The 20,745-nt window shown below is 39.2% G+C and overlaps 1 protein-coding gene across 3 annotated transcripts; it reads left to right on the top strand.

Annotated features, from left to right (window-relative positions):
* The first annotated feature begins 36 nt into the window (after positions 1-36).
* On the top strand, positions 37-18,802 carry RMDN1 (regulator of microtubule dynamics 1). 3 transcript variants are annotated; one of them, XM_072999090.2, is made up of 10 exons: positions 37-484; positions 2,568-2,685; positions 3,664-3,751; positions 7,501-7,660; positions 10,964-11,053; positions 12,319-12,374; positions 12,988-13,075; positions 13,854-13,884; positions 15,663-15,796; positions 18,651-18,802. In XM_072999090.2, the coding sequence occupies exons 1-10, from the start codon at positions 335-337 to the stop codon at positions 18,687-18,689; spliced, it is 954 nt and encodes a 317-aa protein (XP_072855191.2). In that variant the 5' UTR covers positions 37-334; the 3' UTR covers positions 18,690-18,802. The 3 variants fall into 3 exon arrangements, with proteins under 3 accessions (XP_072855191.2, XP_072855190.2, XP_020660627.3); XM_072999089.2 differs by lacking the exon at positions 18,651-18,802 and adding an exon at positions 18,208-18,520; XM_020804968.3 differs by lacking the exon at positions 18,651-18,802 and adding an exon at positions 17,925-18,334.
* Positions 18,803-20,745: the final 1,943 nt, after the last annotated feature.

Here is a 20,745-nt window from a genome sequence, read left to right as displayed (position 1 = left end):
TGACGCCCCGCGCCCGTGGATCCCTTGAGTCACGTGGTAGAACTCCAGCATCTTCCCTCCATGAGGAAATACTAACATGACTTCGTGATGTCATGGGGGGGAGGAAATTCTCGTGCGCGGGGAATCCAAGAGGATTGGCCGTCCGCGAAATAGGGAAGGGTCGGGCCACACCCCGAAGACGTCGGCACCCTAAGCATGAAGTTTCTGTACCGGCCCGACCCCTTCAAATGGTCACACCGGGCGTAGAGCTGAGAAATACGGTCCCTCGACTTGTGACTGTTTCCGCCAGTAATTAACGGGGGGGGAGCGTGGAAAAAGGAGGAGGCTTTCTATCATGGCGGCGTCCGTGGCTGCAGGAGCAGGGCGGCGCTTTTCCCGCTGTGCCTCTTTGAGGAGGACCCGACTCTCCTGGGAAGCTCCAAGGGTAAACCTCAGCTGGCAGAGGCAAGCTCTCTCCGGTCGAGGAGGAGGAGGAGGAAGCGAGGTGTGGTTTCGCTCAGGCGTGCGCTGCTTTTTACTCTCCCTGTTGCTTCTTTCCAATGTGTATTTAGGCTATTCCGGGGCGACGGGGGAAGGCAAGCCTAGTAGCACCGGCCTCCGTACAGCGCCGTTCGGCTTTAGGTAGGAAGTCTCCCCTTCATACCGCTTTCGCCTCCCCCCCTTCCGCCTCTTGGGCCGCCTGTGATCCGGTCGCCCTTTTTGCATCCAGTGCCCTGACCGCCAGGTTAAGCTGTGATCTCTCATTGCTGCGGGTTTTTCTGAGCAAATTACAGCTTTGTCGACTCGCCTTTTAAAAAAAAACACACACACATTTCTCCCACTTTCTTCGTTTGTGACAGAAGCAGCACCATAGATCATTAATACCTAGATCAGATATTTTCACCCTGTGACGGGAAACCTCAAGGGCATTTGGACAGGGCATCAGATCTTCTATAGAGCATGTTAAGGAGCATAGACTACCCTTGATGTAGGTATGAAGTTGCTTATTCTCCATACTTAGGAAGGACTCTCAGTGCAAATTTTCTGAGGTTCACTTTTGTTCTGCCAACTCCATATTGTAGTCCTGGCATTCTCTGCTGTTTCTTCACAGTTTGCAAATGTTCTGAAAAAAAAACTTGTGCTTGGTTTTAATCAGGGGCAGGATGGTAGCCCAAGAGTGATGTAGGTGCATGTACAGCTCCTCCAGAATATCTTTCCTACTGAAAGACTTTGACCCATTAATACCAAATACCAGAGCACCTCAAGTTGTTTCTGCCCACTCCAGAGTTGAGTGATCAGAAGCAAAGCGATTCTGAGGTCCTTATGCTAAATTTTACTACTGTATGCCCAGTCATACACCACTAGTTCTGAAAATTCCTGCAATGTAAAATGTACCATGCAAAACAACACTGTCCCATATATTACAGATAATTTGCTTTTCTCTACAGTGACCTGTCTTTGTGGACCTAGACAGAACTGTAGTCAGCACCCAGTTTTGTGAGAAGCCATCGTGAGCTCCTTTTCCGGTTATAGCTGTTTCCACCTATAGTCATTATAGGGACATACATTTACTATTTTCAGGATAGGGGAAGCAAGGAAGATGTCAGAGTGTGTTTCAGCGGGACTTTCTGTCCCTTGCCACAAGGCCATCTTCTGCCAACTTCTCAGTGCAAAGATTTCAGGAGAGATATCAAAATACAGACTAGATAGAAAATAGATACTTGTCTGTCTTCTAACTTGATCTGGAGCCATCATTTTTTGGGGAGACTGTTGATGACATTCTGGTACAGTAGACCCTCTACTTACGGAATTAATCCGTATTGGAACGGTGGCTGCAGGTCGAAAAGTCTGTAAGTCTAGTCTCCATTGACCTACAATGCATTGAAAACCGATTAATCCCATAACTGGCCATTTTTGTTCCATTTTTGCTCCATTTTGGGTTTTTTCTGGTCTGTAGGTCGATTCTCTGGCTGCAAGTTGAACCTAAATTTTGCAGCCAGAGAAGTCTGTAACTTGAAAAGTCTGTAAGTCAAGCCGTCTGTAAGTCGAGGGTCCACTGTACGTGGTCACCTTGAAATGATTCTGTCATGAAAGTTAGGTTATAAATTATTGTAATCAATGAATGATTTACTTGGGAGCATCCAGAAGACAAGTTAAAGTAATGTGGGTCCTTCAAATTAAAAAGGGAATAGGCAGGCTATGGCAGTGCAAACTGCAACTTTGTTATACAGTTGGTTTAGGTTACGAAGAGTAAACATAAGTCCCGGTGGTCTTTAATTTCCCTCGCTCAGCGAAGCTGGGGTCGGAGTGGGGAATCAGTAGCTGGGCTAAAGAAGGAGGGCTTGGCATCAAAGAGGTGGCGGCCACTGCAGAAGTACCTTTGGGCCTGCAAGATGTGTTTCACAGTCAGTTTATAAGTATTGAAATATAGATACAAGTTATGAAATATAGCTCAGTTTTACAGCTGTAGAATTAAAATTCAGATTGAATCTGATCTGTTTATATAGAAGAAAATTCTGCTTGATTCAGTTGATGTTAATTTATGTGACTTTTCTTAGAATTGTTATTTTTGAATCTGTCTTTTTCAGGTGCTAGAAAAGCTGAGGCTTTTTAGAAGAACACTTGCTTTCTCAGCATTGTCCTGCTTGGGGTATGAAGCATACGTGTTAATCTCTCAGTCCTCTGTGGTTCATGCTGATGCCAAAGGTAGAATTATGAAAACTTTTGAATTTAAACAATGGTGGATTTCTTTATTGGAGAATCATACTGCTACCCTTCTGTATTTTGTTTTCTTGCGTTGTAAAAAAAATTGGTTTTTGAAGAGAACTTGAAATTTAAATGTTAGAATTTATTAATGTAGCTATGTTTACAGATTACTTTTTAGCCTTATGAGAGCTGTTACACTGAACCCTGAAACACTGGGGTAATTATGGAGGTAAAGGCAATCTGCATAAGAGTTGTAGAACAAATATGTGTGCAGCTTCAGTTAGAAGGTCTGTTTAGCCAAACATTTCCCAGGGCTGTGAACTTTTTAATATTTTTTATATTCAAAAGAGCCCTAATACATCTACAGTGCCTTTTGTGGTATAATTTTATGTTGCTGGATTTCAGCCAGTGAGTAGCAATGTATTACTTTTAAAGCACTTTAATGAGTAACAAGAACAAATTGCTTTTAAAGTAATTTTCTGGAGTCTACAGAAGAGGTACTGAAACATGGATTTTGTTTGCTCCTTTCTGCCGTACGGCAGCCTTCCCCAGCCAGCTGCTCTCCAGGTGTTTTGGACTAAACTCCCACTGTTCGTAGTCAATGTTGGAGCATGTGTTGTATACCCAACACATATAGAGGGCAGCAAGTTGAAGAAGTGTAACATTTTACGTATACTGTATGCATGTGAAAATATATGTACTGTATATATTAAGCATGGAATGTGTTACATTGTCTCTATCAAATAATAACTGAAATAACATTTACATAACATGTAAAATTTTATGAGTATGTCATATCACAAAGGTTTTTGACTATATGGGAAAGAAAATACCAGTGAGTTCAATGTTTTTTTGCAAACAATCAGGTGAATTATTTTTATCTTAGTTAGAGCTGTTATACTTGAGGAAATAGCATGACGGTAATGAAGCTCATTCATTCATATTCACACAAGTTTTTGTGTTTTGACCATCTTTAAGTTGATGAAGTCCTGGATCAAGCAGACTATTTGTATGAGAGTGGGGAAACCGAAAAGCTTTTTCAGTTGCTGGAGCAACACAAAAACAGGTACGTATGTTACTGTAGCAAGCCCTGGTCAGAAGTGGAGGCTTAATTCTTTCTATGGGTTCTCCTAGGCTCCTAATTCTCTTGGTGTAGTCATGTTGCGCTCTTTATCTGGCAGTGCTCAATATTTAATAGCAGCAGAACAAGGTAAAAACAAAGTGTGTTTCTGAATTCACCTAGGAAACTGAACAGAAAGTGTAATCCCAATAGTAAGTTTTTTGGAGGGTATAGTTTTTATAGATTTAACTATAGCAGAAGAAAAATTTTAATTCTATAAACATCCTCAGTTATCCTTTCAACAGCTCTGTAGAGTAAGTCAGTTTTATTCCTTTACTGCAGAAATTAGGAATGAACTGTCCCACAAAATTAGCTTGCCTAAGAAGAATCCTGCTGTACTGGAGTAAAGATTTAGTTTAATCCGTTGCAGCCAGCAAGGCCACAACCAGAACAAGAGTGCAGTAGTCTTCTCCAGTGTTCTCTCTCTCTCTCTCTCTCTCTCTCTCTCTCTCTCTCTCTCTCTCTCTCTCTCTCTCTCTCTCACACACACACACACACACACACACACACACACACACACACACATATTTAGAGGTATATTACTTTTGAATGTGGAAGCTTCATTTAGCTGCAACTAACAGATAATCAGCTGTGCAAAGGGTTAAAACTTCATCACTCTTCTCTCTCTTCCTACTCCCCTTTCTCACTGGGTGCTCCTCTCCTTCCACCCTGGTGGTCAATCTTTCCTTTTATTCATGTCTGTAACAATCAGCAGGACTTGCTCTCCTTCTCTTTTTCTTTGCACCATAGGAAACATTTAGGGCCCTGCATAAGGAAGTAGTCTGTGTAGCTGTCTAGAGGCCCTTTGGAGTGCTGACTATTCCAAGCGTCCCAAAGGCTTTGTTTCTGCTGATTAGAAAAGATAGCGGAAGTGACTGAGGTTGATACTACAAAAACAGCAAAGTGTGCTGCTTATATACCACCCCATAGTGCTTAAAGCACTCTCGGGGCGGTTTCCAAGTTAATTATGCAGGCTACACATTGCCCCCTCAGCAAGCTGGGTACTCATTTTTCTGACCTCGGAAGGATGGAAGGCTGAGTCAGTCATGAGCTGGCTGCCTGGGTTTGAGCCCTGGGTAATGAACACAATTTTGCTTGCAGTATAGCAGTTTAATCACTGTGTGACAAGGCTCATAAGAAATTCTAATCAACTAAGATTAATTATTTCTAAAACAACAACAGTAACCCCAACATGCATGTTTTTAAGCTCCCCTTAGTATCTGTACTAAGTTTCAGGTATCATGTTTCACAGCCTTGGACAAACTGCAGAGATAGACACACAAGAATATATTCACTTTTATTATACAGTAGATAACAAATAGTCACAGATGCATGAAAGTGACTAATCCTTCTTTAACATAACTGAAGCCATTTAAAACACTTTCCCCTCCTATATAGTGGCAGCAAATTCTGTAAGTTAATTGGAACATAATTGTGTGTTGTATAAATGAATTAAATTTTAGGAAGGATGAAAGCAAAGATTTTCTATTTTGCCACTTTTTGGCACTGAAATGATGTGTGAAATATGGTGAAATGTCAACAGCTGTGAAGTAATGATTTTAAAGTTTCCCAGACTTTGTAAATTCACAAACACTGTGCAGTTTTAATGACAGAGGACAATATAATTACTAAATATTGTAGAAATACATATACTGTATAGAATACTCCAGCAAATTCTAATGCTAGTCATGGTAGTGATGCCATCTTGCAACAGTATATTTAAAATATACATAATTTGGCACAAGCAACTTTCCTTCCAAGCTGTATACTTTCCTGTTAATGTGTAAACCTGGGAGATAGACAGGTTTAGGAAGATATAGGGAATATTTAATATTTTATATATACTGGGCAGAGGAATCATAAGGATGGGAGGAGAAAGGTAGAGGTGGAATGAACAGCCTTTTCCGGTGGTGACTTCATGCACTTCTGGGCTTTTCTCTACACTGGCTGTAAATCTTGTTGCAAGTAAGTGAGTTGCAAGGTCAGAATTCCATGTCCAAGGGTAGATCTCCATGATCAGAGAGAAAGACCCAAAAATGTTTGGCCCCTGAGATGCCAGCTGATTGTTCTGTAAAGGAACAAAATATGAGCTTAAGAGTGCAATTGAATAATAATGCAGAAATGTTATACTGTTAGTTGTTCTTTTCTCTGCTAGTGAGGCCGAGAGCTTGATTTCATAACTTTAATTGCCCACAGAGGTACAGTATATCACAAATTCCTTTATCTGAAGTTTATCCTTGTTTTGGCCTCTAGTCTTAATGTCAGAAAGCAAAAGGAGGAAGGAGTTTGCTGGTCAATTTGAAGAACACTTCCTGATCTGCTGACTTTGAGCTGTTCCTGCCTCCTCTCCACTTGTATGGAAATGTTCATATTGATTGTGTTGCAATATACACATGCAGAACTTTTGTGCAATAGTACATCTACTTTACTGCTTTCGTGGTTAACTCGTTTCAATTTGTAAATTGGGTCTAAAAACTTAGAACGTGAACTTTTGAAACAGTGTCTTTCCCTGTATACATGGCTGATCCATTTTGCACCATTGAGAACACTATACAATGGTGCCTCACATTACGATGTTAATTCGTTCCAGCGAAATCGCTGTAGAACGAAAACATCGTAAAAAAAGCCCATAGAAATGCATTAAAACCCGATTAATGTGTTCCTATGGGCTTGAAACTCACCATCCAGTGAAGATCATAGCGTGGCCATTTTCGCTGTCCAGTAAGGGAGGAATCCATCCCAGAAAACAGCGGGCGGCCATTTTTTTAAAACCCGGTGGCCATTTTGAAACCGCCAATCAGCGGTGCGAAAATCTTTGTTTTGCAATAATCGGTTAGCAAAGCAGGTAACTGATCATCACAAAGCAAAAAAAACCCATAGGAAACATCGTTTTGCGATCACTTTTGCGATTGCGAAAACTTCTTCGTTATGCGATTTCATCATTAAATGAAGCGCTCGACTTGCGAGGCACCACTGTGCTGTGTGGAGACATAGGAGAGGGCTTTTGCAGCTGCATCCCCTTGATGATGTTTGGTCTTTGGAGGCTCAATCTGCAACCAGCTTTCGTTTCATTTTGGCACCGGGTTAAAATGCAGCTGTTCACCAGAGCCTTCGAGATTTAAGCATCTTGGTTTGAATAGATTCTGGTTTTATTTATTTTTTGGTAATGTGTAGCATTGCAATGGTTTTAAATTTGCATGTGCTTATGGTGTTGGTTTTGTTTACTATTTTTAGTGTGCCATTTGTTTCTTTTTAATATTTGTGTACTTACTGTTTTTAGCTTTTAAATGTTGTATTTTAATGATGTAAGCTGACTTGATTCCTTTTTAAGGAGAAAGGCAGGGTAAAAATATTCTAAATAAGTAAATAAATGGCTCTGATTGTGTTAATGATTTCAGTTATTTCAAATTTGAAAATAAATTTATGTTTTAAACTATTTAACTGTTGTATTTTGTTCTCATGAAACCCCACCGTAACATCTTCTGGTACTGGGCATGGTATAAACATTCTACATTTTAAAAATGGTGGTGGTTATTGAACTTACTAGCAAACACGGCTTGTCAACTCTGGATGTAAAAGCTGGAAGCAGAGAATTTTTGTTCTACAGGAAAAATATGTGCTGTCCTAACTATACATATCTCTCTGTGCTATTAGCTATGGCTTGGTCAGGATTAATGCATTCTGTTTATAACCAGTGAGAATGCAGAGGTGCTGTGGCGTCTGGCACGAGCATCACGGGATCTTGCTCAGCTTAGTCATACTCCTGTGGAGAGAAAGAAACAGTTGACCTATGAAGCCCTTGATTATGCAGAGAAAGCACTTAAGAAAGACCCGTCATGTTTTAGTGTGCACAAGGTGAATACTTTAACTGAATTTTTGTCATGGCCTATTTCCCAGCATTTGGAAATAAAAAGGGGGAATGGCTGCTCATCATCTCTCAGTTTCACTCCTATTGGAGATAAGGCATTACCAGGGCTATTTTGATTTTGGATGAATCAGATGATCTGTGTTACTTCCAGATAGGTCTTAAAAGTACTTCAACTAACCAATAAGTGCTTCTCCTTACTTCTTTTCTAATTTTTCTTTGAATGATCAAGTGGAGTAACAATATGTCCTTTCCATTTCTTATTATGTGACCAGTCTATTCTAGATTTCTGCATTTTATGTGTTAATGGCAGAACTGCAATAGTAAGTCTCAACTAGAACTGGCCTATTGGATCAACAGAACTTATCAAGGGGTTGACTCACCAAATCCCCACTGAGTCAATGGGCCTGGCTTAGATGCAGTTTATTACTGGATTTCAGCCATGATTTCTTGTCATTAATTGGTTTTAGTGCCTCTTCAATGGTCACACTTGCAATCAAAGAAATTTAACAACCTGTGAGAAATCCTCATTTATTCTCATTGCAGTTGGTTTGTAATAGGTGCCTGAGTAAAACTCCACAGCTCTGTACCATATAGTAAAACAAAATAAAACACCTAGCACCATAAAGGTAAAAATTCCCCTTGACAATCTGTCCAGTCGTGTCTGACTCTAGGGGACGGTGCTCATCTCCATTTCCATCCCATAGAGCTAGCGTTTGTCCGAAGACAATCTTCCGTGGTCACGTGGCCAGCGTGACTAGACACAGAACGCTGTTACCTTGCCACCGTGGTGGTACCTATTTATCTACTTGCATTTTGCATGCTTTCGAACCACTAGGTTGGCGGGAGCTGGGACAAGCGATGGGGGCTCACTCTGTTGCGTGGATCCAATTTTACGACTGCAGGTATTCTGACCTTGCAGCACAGAGGCTTCTGCAGTTTAACTCCCAAAACCAGTTTTAAGTTTTTGTTGAATACAGTAGTGCCTCCACTTATGAACCTAATTGGTTCCGGAACTCCAGTCGTAATTCAACATGGTCTTAAGTCGAAGCACCATTTCCCATAGGAATGTATTGAAATGCAATTAATCCGTTCCGGCCAAAGGGAAAAAAGAAAAGTAAACTGTGCAAGACCCATCGGAAATGCAAAAAAAGCAAAGCAAAAAGCAAACAAACCCTGCAAGACCCATCGGAAATGGGGGGGAACACACCAAAAAGCAAACAAACCTGCCAAGACCCATCACAGCATAGAAACTTAATCCTACCACCCAGCCCAAAATCAAGCCGCAAAACCCACCCAGAACAGTTTTTAAAAAGTAGAAAGCAGCACCTTACCAGGCTGTCTGAAGCCTCCGATCGTACTCTCTCTTAACTGCTGGAGTGAAAGAGCTACAAAGAAGCAGTCTCTTCGCCACCAACGGTTACCAATTTGAATTTCCTGCCTTTTTTCCCTGCCTTTTTCTGGCTGTAACTCGAAGCTCCGGTCTCAAGTAGAAGCAAAATTTTGCGCCCGGAGCTGGTCGTTACTCGAAATGGTCGTATGTTGGGACGTTCATAAGTTGAGGCACCACTGTATTGTATTCTTCAGTTTAAGGAAGCTGCTCTGGGCTGTATGTATTTAATTGGCTGAAATCCAGTAATAAGTGTCAGCTACAGCTGGACCACTGAATCAGTGGAACCTGTGGAGGAGTTGACTCACCCAGTCCCTGCTGATTCAATGAGCCTATGTAGTTGCTACTTATTGGATTTCAGCCATAGAATGGCAATGGTCCCACTGCACATTCAACTAAATTCTAAAGTACTTACATTTGCTAGTACGTTTCAGACTTTCAATTTGGATGTTTAACTGCATGTCTTGTGCTATTCATTTTTTGCTAGTCACGTTTTTTTTTTTAAGTCATTTTGGACCATGTTCTTTACTTACTTCATTCACTTCTTTAGTAACCTGTGCAGACCAACTGAACTGTCAATTAAGTAATACCATATCATCTTAATACTGGATGTTTTTGATAGCCTGCCTGTTGATAAAGGTACTGTATTATGAAATGATTCAGGAAGTGCCTTTCCGGAAATGCTCTTGGAGCACAAAACGAAAACCAGTGACTTGCCATACTCTTCATAATCTTATGTCTTCAGTAATGTGAAGTCAACTTCCACAAAAGATTTTTGTTGCCAGTTTAGGTTGCAATATGAGCATCTCTTGAACTTAAACTTCTGGTTACCAGTAATTCCACCAGCTTGTCATGTTGCACTTTCTCAGATCCTTTCTTGTAATCTGTAAAGTAAGCATAAATACACGTGTTCATGAGATGATACATGTTATGTGAAGTAGTGCTTCCTGTGTTCTTCTCAATCCAAATTGATTATCTCCTGATCTTTTCCACTTGTAAAATTCTGCCATAGATTATTAGTTTACATCTCTACTTCTGCTATTGCTTTTGGTCATTCCAGTGATGCCTCAGTCGGTTTAGATCAAATAACATTTAATATGAACACTTTGAATATAATTTTATTGCTGAATTCATGAATCCCTTTTTAATAACAGTATACATGGTTAAATTACTTAGTTTAATTTCTAGGCCTTTCTTTTTTTGTTTTGGAGTTTTTTTGTTTTTTGTTTTTTGTGGGTTTTTTGTTTTGTTTTGTTTTTGCTTTTTGGTAGTTTTAATTTGAATCAAGATGGAGTGAGCCCCTGTTGTTTGTCCCAGCTCCCACCAACCTAGTGGTTCGAAAGCATGCAAAGATGCAACATGCGAGTAGATAAATAGGTGCCACCACGGTGTGAAGGTAACGGCATTCCGTGTCTAGTCGTGCTGGCCACGTGACCACAGAAGATTGTCTTTGGACAAACACTAGCCCTGTGAGTTGGAAACGGAGATGAGCACCGTCCCCTAGAGTTGGACATGATTGGACAAATTGTCAAGGGGAACCTTTACCTTTCCTTACTATAGCAGCAGGATTATTATCTTTAACAACACATATTTACTTCCTCTGGTTGAGTACGATATACAAATTTTCTTGTATGTTAGAAAAATACAAATTTGGAGAATATAGTCTGTTTGAGTTAACTGGAGCCCTATGAGGTTAAAAAGATGCAGAAACTTGACAGCAGTAACATCCTTAGAAATCAAGGGAAGTATTATTGTCCTGCAAGTAGAACTGTTGTGTGTTTATATACCATAATGGAAAAATTGAAATCAGCCTTTAAATCCCAGTAGATACTTTATCTTTCTTGACAGGAATTGCATATTTTTGTTAAATTTCTCAACATTCTTAAATAATTTTTTTATTTAGTGGTATGGAATTTGTGTGAGTGACGTGGGAGAATACGAAGGAATCAAGAAAAAAATTGCCAATGCTTTTGTTATTAAGGAGCACTTCCAGGTATTTAAAAGATCTCTGCCTTGTGTCTATTTGATGTGGATCTTTTTTGTAGTAGAAACTTGTGTTCGTGGAAAGAACATTATCAGACTTTAGCTGAAGTCCAGTATTTGAACTCAGCAGGAAGATGAAATTGTTCTTTACTCTGTTTGATCTGTGTTTTCTGTCTTTGATGACTGCCGACATCTAGGTATGGAGTATAGAATTCATCATGGAGTCTTCATTTTTTTTCTGTTCTTTGTATTTAGACTCCTGTTAGGACTTGCATTTTAGCACTTTTTGGGGGAGGGGAAGTGTTATAATGACTCTCCCTTTACTCATTGGTCTGTTAAAATACTAGAATATGTTCTAATCGTCTTATGTTAAATGTCCTTATTTTCTCTACAGTGCAGTAGACAAAGTGTGGCTCCCACAGGCTGTTTTTGTAGCTCTTGTGCCTATCAGACTCCCTCAAGGAAGAACTTGTTTTCTCCAGCAAATAAAGGAGTGCTTTGCCAGTCCAGGAGTCCCTAGTGATTTTAGATATGTAATTGTGCTTCCTCCATTCCCATCAATATTTCAAAATAGAAATGGATTTTGAGCTGCTTTGTGTTTGGAACAGGAATGAAGCTTTTTGGTGGAGAATTCCAGGGACATGAAATTGGTCCCTGAAACTGCAGAAGTTACCCGTCCCTGCCTTACTCCCTTTCGTGCATTTTCCTTGTCCTCCTCCTTGCAATCCTCTGAGTAGGACAGGACCCTTGCTTCAAAGCTTAAAAATAGAGGGGATTATCTTCTTGCTTCTTCATATACAGTACTTACGTTGAGTGGCACCTAGTTCTGTTCATTTTGGAAAGAAAATTGAAGGCTCATACATACATACATTTGGAAATTTCCTATCTGTATTGTGGTGTAATGGTTTCTAAGATATTTATAACTTGTTTCTCCTAACTTTCTTTGGGGGGGGGGGGAATTCCAGGAAAATAATCTCACCACTGTTTAAATTGGGAGACTTTGGTTAGCATTCTGCAAAGTGCTTTTGGAGTATAAGGCCTCGCCAGTGTGGTAATGCAGCACCTGCATCTTGCATGAGTGTCCACAAGTGTCATATTATGAAGGTCTAATTTACCCTTGTACAAGGACAACCTGTGCCTTCTTGCATAAGAAAGAAAAAAAATCAAACCGCTCTTGCTATCTTCTTTGCCTGAGCTGTCAGAAGGATTGTGGTGGGGTCAATATGAAACCAAAACTCATAGAACATTTCATATTTGTTTTTTTTTTCTTGACAGAAAGCAATTGAACTAAATCCAAAAGATGCAACATCACTTCACCTTATGGGTATTTGGTAAGAGCTGCTCCATTAAAAAAGAATCATACTTGCACCCCCACTATCTTTTCTTCATTGGTTCTACCACAGCTCCAAGACTTGTAGTATGTTCATATAGAAATAATTTATCGTTTTAGCACTGGCCTATAAAGATCATTATTAAAAGCTCTCAGTGGTATATTGTACTAAGGTATCTAATTCCCTCCTGTGCCTCTATTTTCCTGCTCTAAATGTCCCCCAGAACAATCATTACCCTACCAGGATAATAGGATGATACCTGTTTCCTCACTTCTGATATGGTTCTGGGAAAGAATTTTCACTTGGATCAGGCTGGCTGGTTGTTATTCTTTACTTTCTTTTTTTAGTGTATGATTCTAGCTAGTGGTGACTTGAGGTGTTTGTGGTTTCCTGTATTACAAGTACTTTGTTCCTATCAATGTGTGGCAGTTTGTGTTTTAAAATAAGTTAATCTGTTCTCTGTTGAGTTGGTCCTGGTTTATGGGGTTAGACTAGAATTTTTGGGCTGTCTTCATCACGTCACTTCAGATAAACAACAAGGTTTTTTTAGATTAGTGCACTTCCCTAAAATAAGCAGACAGAATGCGGTGACATTGTCTTTCACTTGTTATAGGTGTTACACATTTGCTGAAATGCCGTGGTATCAGAGCAAAATAGCTGCAATTTTGTTCTCAACACCACCCAGCTCCAGCTATCAAGAGGTATTATGTCACAATTGCCTTTATGTCAAGTTTTCCTACTATTTTGCGATTTAAATAATGTAAAAGGAAGATTAATTATCTTAAACTGTAAGACTGCAGTGAAGTGGAATATGCCGTACAGATAGAACTTGAGATTTAAAAAAAAAAAGAAATTTAACTACATTGGAATTGATCAGCTGCAAACTAAGCCATCATATTAAAAACATGACAATTTAGCCAAAAACAAATCCATTGCTTCAATTGTGCTTCAAACTAAACATATCCTTCTAAAAGCAGTGTCAGATGGTTCGCCCTTTTTCTTCCAAAGGTTTGTGTCTAGCATGGTTGTGTAAAACTTATGGCATTCCCTAATAATTACTAATAATCAAGTAATAATGGGTCCTTCTTGGGAGAAATGCAGCATAGAAATATTTTAAATAAATGAATAAATGAATAAGCAAGCACCATCACTCTTGAGTTTGCCTAAACATTTCTTTTCACACAAACTTCTCATGGTCTTTGATCCAGGTATGTTTTATTGTTGCTCTTAAAGCTAGTGTTTGATATTCCAGTATAATTGTATTACATTGGATCAGTACTGTTCACCCCTCAGATACCGTTTTTTGTTTGGTTGCTATATACAAGTGTGATAAAATATATTCAGACAAAACATGCCCATCTCACCAGCCACAGTATTTCTAAGCATGCCTAGCAGTTATCTTCTACATTTTTCTGAAGTATTTTATCCATTGCTATCAGATGGATTTGGTTTACTAATTTTTATGTTAACATTTTGCAGGCTTTGAATTACTTTCAGAAGGCTGAAGATGGTAAGTTATGTAGCAGTACAGGAAATGAACTTCACTTGTGCATGGAGAGTTAGAATTTAAAACTAAAGTTCTAATATCTAGTTAGGAACAACACATATGAGGGGCTTTAATATCCATAGTTAACCAAAAAAATACAGAAATATTTGACATAAATGAATTTCTTCATCTTGCAGAAAAAGAACATCTTAGTAGATGCATACTCTCTGGATTTCTTTAAACTGTTTCCTCAGTATGTATTCTTAAGAGATCTCTAATGGAAAAGTTATGTCTATCCCTGTTTATGCTAAGTTTTGTAATAAAGTCAACAATATATGACATTTCACAACACAAAATACACAGACCTGCTCTACGTTGATTACTTGGATGAATACAGTATCAAGGACGATATTCAAAAAGCTGCCTAAAGATATAGTAGAGGCCTGCAATGAACTCTGAAACATCTGTTCAAACTAGCATATAGTTTTGTTTAACTGTATCGAGTAAAGTCAACCAGATCTTTTGTGCTCAGGTGAAATATGTTTAATTGGGCTCAGAAGAAATTCAGAAATTCCCCCAGATGGCAGTTTGCTGAATCTTACAGGGTGTTGCAGTTGGAAGGTTTTCTGAATTGGGCACAAGGACTTGCCATGGGCAAAAACATCTGGTACTGTCAATTAAACCGCCCAGAGTAGACCTTTGGTCTAGATGGGCAGGATAGAAATCCAATAAATAAATAAATAAATTTACATCCTGGCCATTCATGGTCCTTCAGCTGCACAGCACACATTAAAATAAATTCTGGGTAGAGATGGGCATGAACCTTGGTTCAGAGTTGATTGTTGTGGGTTTTTCGGGCTCTTTGGCCGTGTTCTGAAGGTTGTTCTTCCTTGGTTCAGAGGTTCGTGCTGGTTCGTAAGTGTGGCAGTACAGGTGAGGCGCATTCCCTTCCCCTGCCTTCCCCAGCCAATGTCCCACTCACCATCTGGAGCACACTTCTCTTCTTTAGCTGTTCAGCCAGTTTTCAGCAGGAACATAGGCTTGCCTGCCTGCCTTATCTGAGTGGGTGATCAGCCAAGGAGGCAGGGCAGGGAAGTCCGTGCTCCTGCTGGAGACTGGCCAAATAGCTGAAGAGGAGGAGAGTAGTGCATGCCAGCTGCTTCGTTGGGGGAATCCAGCCAGGGACATGTGCGAAGGGAGGTGCCACACTTACAAACTGGCACAAACCTCTAAACTGAGATTTGTGCCCATCTCTAGTTATTTAAAAGTTAGTGTAGGATGGACAGAGTGCTGTCCTCTGAAGATGGCGGCCACAGAGACTGGCAAAACATCAGGAAGAACAACCTTCAGAACACGGCCAAAGAGCCCGAAAAACCCACAACAACTATTAGTGTAGGCTATTTCAGCAATATAACTTCCTATAAAATGTACCTTTCATTTCATTTAAACAAATTTAATGTAGCTTCATCAAGATATTAATATGTTTATTTAAAAATATTGTCTTAATTATTTCTTGTGAAAAAGTAGAAAATACCTGCTTCCTTCATCAGAAGCCGAAGTAAAGTGTTGTTTTCCTAGATTCTTAGGGAAATTTGGGTAACTGGTGCAGATTGTGTATGATATAGGGAGTATAATTAAATTTTGTTTGTCATATAACCTTTGCAGAATACTGTAATCAACAGTAATCTGAATTATATTGGTTAAGAATGTAATTTTTTTTAAAAAAAAACGAAGAATATAAATCTTTGAGAGTAGAGTTATAAGAAAGTAAAATCTCTTCCTTTTGTTACCGCTTTGTTCAGTTGAGCCAAATTTCTATAGTAAAAACTTGCTGTTCTTGGGAAAGACATATATGAAGTTAAACAACAGAAAGATGGCTCTTCTGTGGTTAACAAAGGCCAAAGAACGGGTGGCACACACAGAGGAGGATAAGCAGGTAAGCAGTCAAGGTTTTGTAAGGCTAACAAATGTAATATAGTGGTGCCTCACTTTACGATTGCCCCACATTATGACGAATCCGCATTACGATAATCTTTTTGCAATCGCAAAACAATGGTCTAAATGGGGGAATTTCGCTTTGCAATGATCAGTTCCCTGCTTCGGGAACCAATTCTTCACAAAACGATGATTTTCCAACAGCTGATCGGCGGTTTCAAAATGGCCACCGGGTAAATAAAATGGCACCCTGCTGTGTTTAGGGACGGATTCCTTGCTATACAGGCAGCGAAAATGGCCACCGTATGGAGGATCTTCGCTGGACAGTGAGTTTTAAGCCCATTGGAATGCATTGAAAGGTTTTCAGTGCGTTTCAATGGGCTTTTTATTTTCGCTTTAAGATGTTTTCGCTTAACGGCGATTTTCCTGGAATGGATTATCGCCGTTAAGTGAGGCACCACTGTATTCTCTAGATCTTTCACTATATGTTTGAACAAGTTCAGAACTGATTTCTTTTCTCCCATGTTGTTTACATATGAGAAACAAACTAACAAATAAATAACATTACTTCTTAGAAATGTGTTGAGACAGCTTGTGCATGGGTGGAAAATCTCTTAGGTTTGATAGCATTTTTGTTTGACTGACTACTAGAATATTATAGAAATGGCCGCGGCAAGATCCCAGAGACAGGTAGCCAAAGAAAATATATAGAATCATTGTGAAATTCATAAGCAAAAAAGGCGAAGAGCTGAAAGCTCTTGTTGTGAAGAATGAAGAGGACAGAAGCAAACTTTCTTTTCTGGGGAAAGTGGAGGTTTCACCATTAGGAGTAGATCTGTTGAGTTGAGCAAGAGGTGTAGGCAATATTTTAACTGTGGTAAGTTGGAAGACAAGGAGGGTCTGGCGTGCTCTGGTCCGTGGGGTCAAGAAGAGTTGGACACAACTAAACAACTAAAAAACAACAAGTTAATGCTCTTTATTGCTTGAACCTTGGAGATGTTTGATGGGTGAATATCTTTAATGGGCTCTAGAAGTATTCATCAGTCATTTCCAGATGTCTATTTAAATAAAATGCTGTGTAAAAATTGTTGTTAACTTGTATTTTAGTACTGTTTGGTACATCATTGAATTTAGTAGAGGTATCAGTGAGTTAGGTGTCTGACTGCAAAGCCAGAGTTTGGGAGTTTAGTTCCCTGCTGTGCTTCCAAGAAGAGCCAGCCTGTGTGGCCTTGGGCAAGCTGCACGCTCCCAGTGGGCCACAGAAGATGGGAATGGTAACCCATTTGAGTCTTGTAACTAACACAGTTATGTCTTCCACTTCTGAGTACTGTCCACCTAGAAAACCCTAAAAAGGGTCGCCATAAGTCATAATATAATTATTATATTGGCTCTGGGATAAACGGTGTAAGTACTATTTCAATATTTATGGCTTATTTTTTCTGCTTGACACTAAATTTAAACACTGGCAGGGAGAAGAATAGATGGATTAAAATTTATTTGGCATTTCTTTCCCAACAAGGAAACACAACTTGTTTGAAAAGCTACAAATATTTATAGACATATCTGGATTATAATTGTAGATGGTTTATTATAGCCATTATTCCCTGAAGCAGAGTATATTATAGCTTTTACTTACAGCAAACCAGTGAGATAGGTCCGACTCATGACCATGGTCACTTAGTGAATTTTACAACTAGACAGATGTTTGAACCCAGATCTCTGCAGTCCAATTCAAGCTACCGTGTCACAAGAGTTCTCTTACAATGTATGGCAGAATCTTTCATACATAGAAATGATGATTTTAGATAAATGTGTATTGGGGCAATTTGCCCATGTAAACTTTATCATATGCATATCATACCATATGCTACCGTTTCCCCAAAAATAAGACCTAACCTGAAAATAAGCCCTAGTATGATTTTTCAGGATGCTCGTAATATAAGGCCTACCCCAAAAGAAAGCCCAGTGAAACTCTGCCTTCCACTATTGCGCAGCAACTAGATGACATGACTGTATTTGAATAAATGTAGATTGTTGTATATGAAAAAAAATCCCCTGAAAATAAGTCCTAATGTGTTGTTGCTTTTTTTGGTAACAAAAAATAATACAAGACCCTGTCTTATTTTCAGGAAAACACAGTACCATTGATAGAGATTATAGATACATGGGCATTAGCATAGTAATTGTAAAAGGTAAAGGTAAAGGTTCCCCTTGACAATTTTTGTCCAGTCGTGTCCGACTCTAGGGGGCAGCGCTCATCCCGCTCTTCAAGCCATAGAGCCAGCGTTTTGTCTGAAGACAATCTTTCCGTGGTCACATGGCCAGTGTGATTTAGACACGGAACGCTGTTTACCTTCCCACCAAGGTGGTCCCTATTTATCTACTCGCATTTGCATGCTTTCAAACCGCTAGGTTGGCGGGAACTGGGACAAGCGACGGGTGCTCATTCCGTTGCGTGGATTCGATCTTACGACTGCCGGATCTTCTGACCCTGCAGCACAGGCTTCTGCGGTTTAGCCCACAGCGCCACCACGTCCCTCATAGTAATTGTGCTTGCATGTATTTATTGAGTCAAAGTACATCATCACTCACCCCAAGAAAATAAAAGTTGAAACCAGTATGGCAGTTCGATATCTCCTACTGAATTAGCTGCCCAATGCTTGTGAACTTACACAAAAATCAGTGTATCTTACTTGTAGTGCCTAATTAAAATACTGTACGCTAATCATGCATTCATTGTTCATTGCCACCTTTCCAACACTTGAACTTCATAATATAAATTTAAAGAGTTTGTGTGTGTGTGTATCCGGGTACAATTATTTTAAATAAATACATTTTTGTTCTTCTAATTTCAGGTACAAAAGGAAACTTTGGAATTACTCAATTCTCTATAACAAGAGGACAGAAAGTGTATCATGTGTTTGGTTATGGTCAAAGATCTAAGATCAGAGTAGACCTTTGGTCTAGATGGGCGGGATAGAAATAAAAAAATAAACAAACAAACAAACAGTTATTGATGGCTGCAATTTCAAATAAGAAACTGACATAATTTAGCTTTTGGTATGTACGTCTCTCGATAGAGGGGATCTGTATAATATTTTTGCAAAAGCTTAGTCAGCTGTCATGTTCACCAAAACAACTTGTCTCAGTTCTTAGTTCCTGCTTTGCTACTTTGAACTGGAGATCTTGCAAGATTTAGCATTTATGAAAAAAACACAATTATCATTTTAGTCTCTTACTCCTCTGTTTCATGTTCAGAAGACTCAGTTTTTTCTTTTGAAGGATTCTTGAGATAAGGAATGCATGTGGCGTTCCACATCGTAATTACATGCTGCCAAAACAATTATGACTTATGGCAACCTTGCCACATAGCTGCTGTTAAATTTTGAAGATATTGGTTAGGGAATTAAGATAGTGCTAAGGAGCGAGTACACCATCTGTTAACCCTAATCACCATTTAGAGATACTAGTTGATATGGCAAAGTTAGCTACTGTTTTCTCGGTATCAAAGAGGATAGTATCTTATCTGTTCCAGGACAGCACAGCCTATTCTTACGAACTTGCCTTCTCTTCTTAAAAATGCCTTTCTTTTAGAGCCCTTTGTAAGCAAGTACTCTATGGACCACATTGTTACCCTTCCCCTTTTAGATTTTATGGGGTACCAGTTATATTTTCTTGAACAATGCAGCTACATTGGAGAAGTCCAGCTGGCCTGGTAAACCAGATATTCTTGTGGCTGTATCGTGATGAAATGCTGAAACTTGTTTGTGGATCAAATAAGACTCCTGCAACGAAAAACCAGTAGCTGTTTGATACATAGATATAAGCAAAGTTCTGGCTTGAGGTAAATATTTACCGGATCACTAAAAAATTACAGACATGGTGAGCCTTCCAACTTTGCAGAACTCTTCATCAGGTAGATATCTAGAATTTGGGGCTAGGGGAAGGAGCAGATTTTCAAAAAGATTGGGTCAGATGTTGATCAATGTTCATCATTCCTGAATACAGATTGGGGAATCATCACAATATTAAGGCAAGATCTTTTCATAAAGATCCTGTAGAAAAAGCAGGAGAATGCTAAACACTTCTACTTTCTTCATATTATAATAAATTAACTCTTAGCTATTTTGCTTAATGCAGCCACTTGTGGTTTCTTGCGTTCTAGAAACTGAAATCAGACTGCATTTTACCTTTTTCATGTTTTGATATAATAGCAAATAGGAGGTGTTTCAGAGTAATGTCCAACTCCAGTACATGCCAGGATTGTTGCTTGCTTAGTAGATGTTGCTAATAGAATCGGGAAGACCTGCTTCCATATCTACTATTCATTTTAGTTGATTTTCGATAGGCAAATAGATTCCTGATTGAAAAAAATACAAACACCAGTCCCTTCCTCTCTGTCTCTTTCTTTGTGAAGCTATATTAAAGTCCTTTTAAGGCAGCGATAGCTGCCAGTACTCCAGATATTCGTTAGATTGCAGCACTCACCTTCCCATACAACTGGCTGTGGCAATAGAGTAGGAGGAGATGACTCACCACATCCTCATTGTTTCAGTGGGCCTGTTGTAGTGTGATAATGTGCTAAGCAACAGGATTTTGTCCAGTGAACATGTTTAGATGGAAAATACATTTGTTTTCCCTTTCTCCCACAGCTACTTCTCTTGAGGGGATAAGAATGTGTGAGTTAAATAATTACTCAAATATGATTTGTGATGCACTGTCTGTCTTTTATTCTTAATTACCAATTTATAGTTAGTTATTGCAATGGTTTGTCCAGTTATTGATTATTCCAGATTGTTTATATTTTATTGGGCATAGTCCTCCCATTTTTCATGAAAATTTAGGCAAACCACTTTTCTTCTTCAGATAGTTTATATGAAAATGTAGTGTAAAAAAATAACACATATAATTCAGATAAATTCCAAGCTTCGTTCCCTACAAGTTCCAGAC

The sequence above is a fragment of the Pogona vitticeps genome, chromosome 4, assembly GCF_051106095.1.
Source record: "Pogona vitticeps strain Pit_001003342236 chromosome 4, PviZW2.1, whole genome shotgun sequence".
NCBI classification, from domain to species: Eukaryota; Metazoa; Chordata; class Lepidosauria; order Squamata; family Agamidae; genus Pogona; species Pogona vitticeps.
This window is presented reverse-complemented; position numbering and strand designations above follow the sequence as displayed.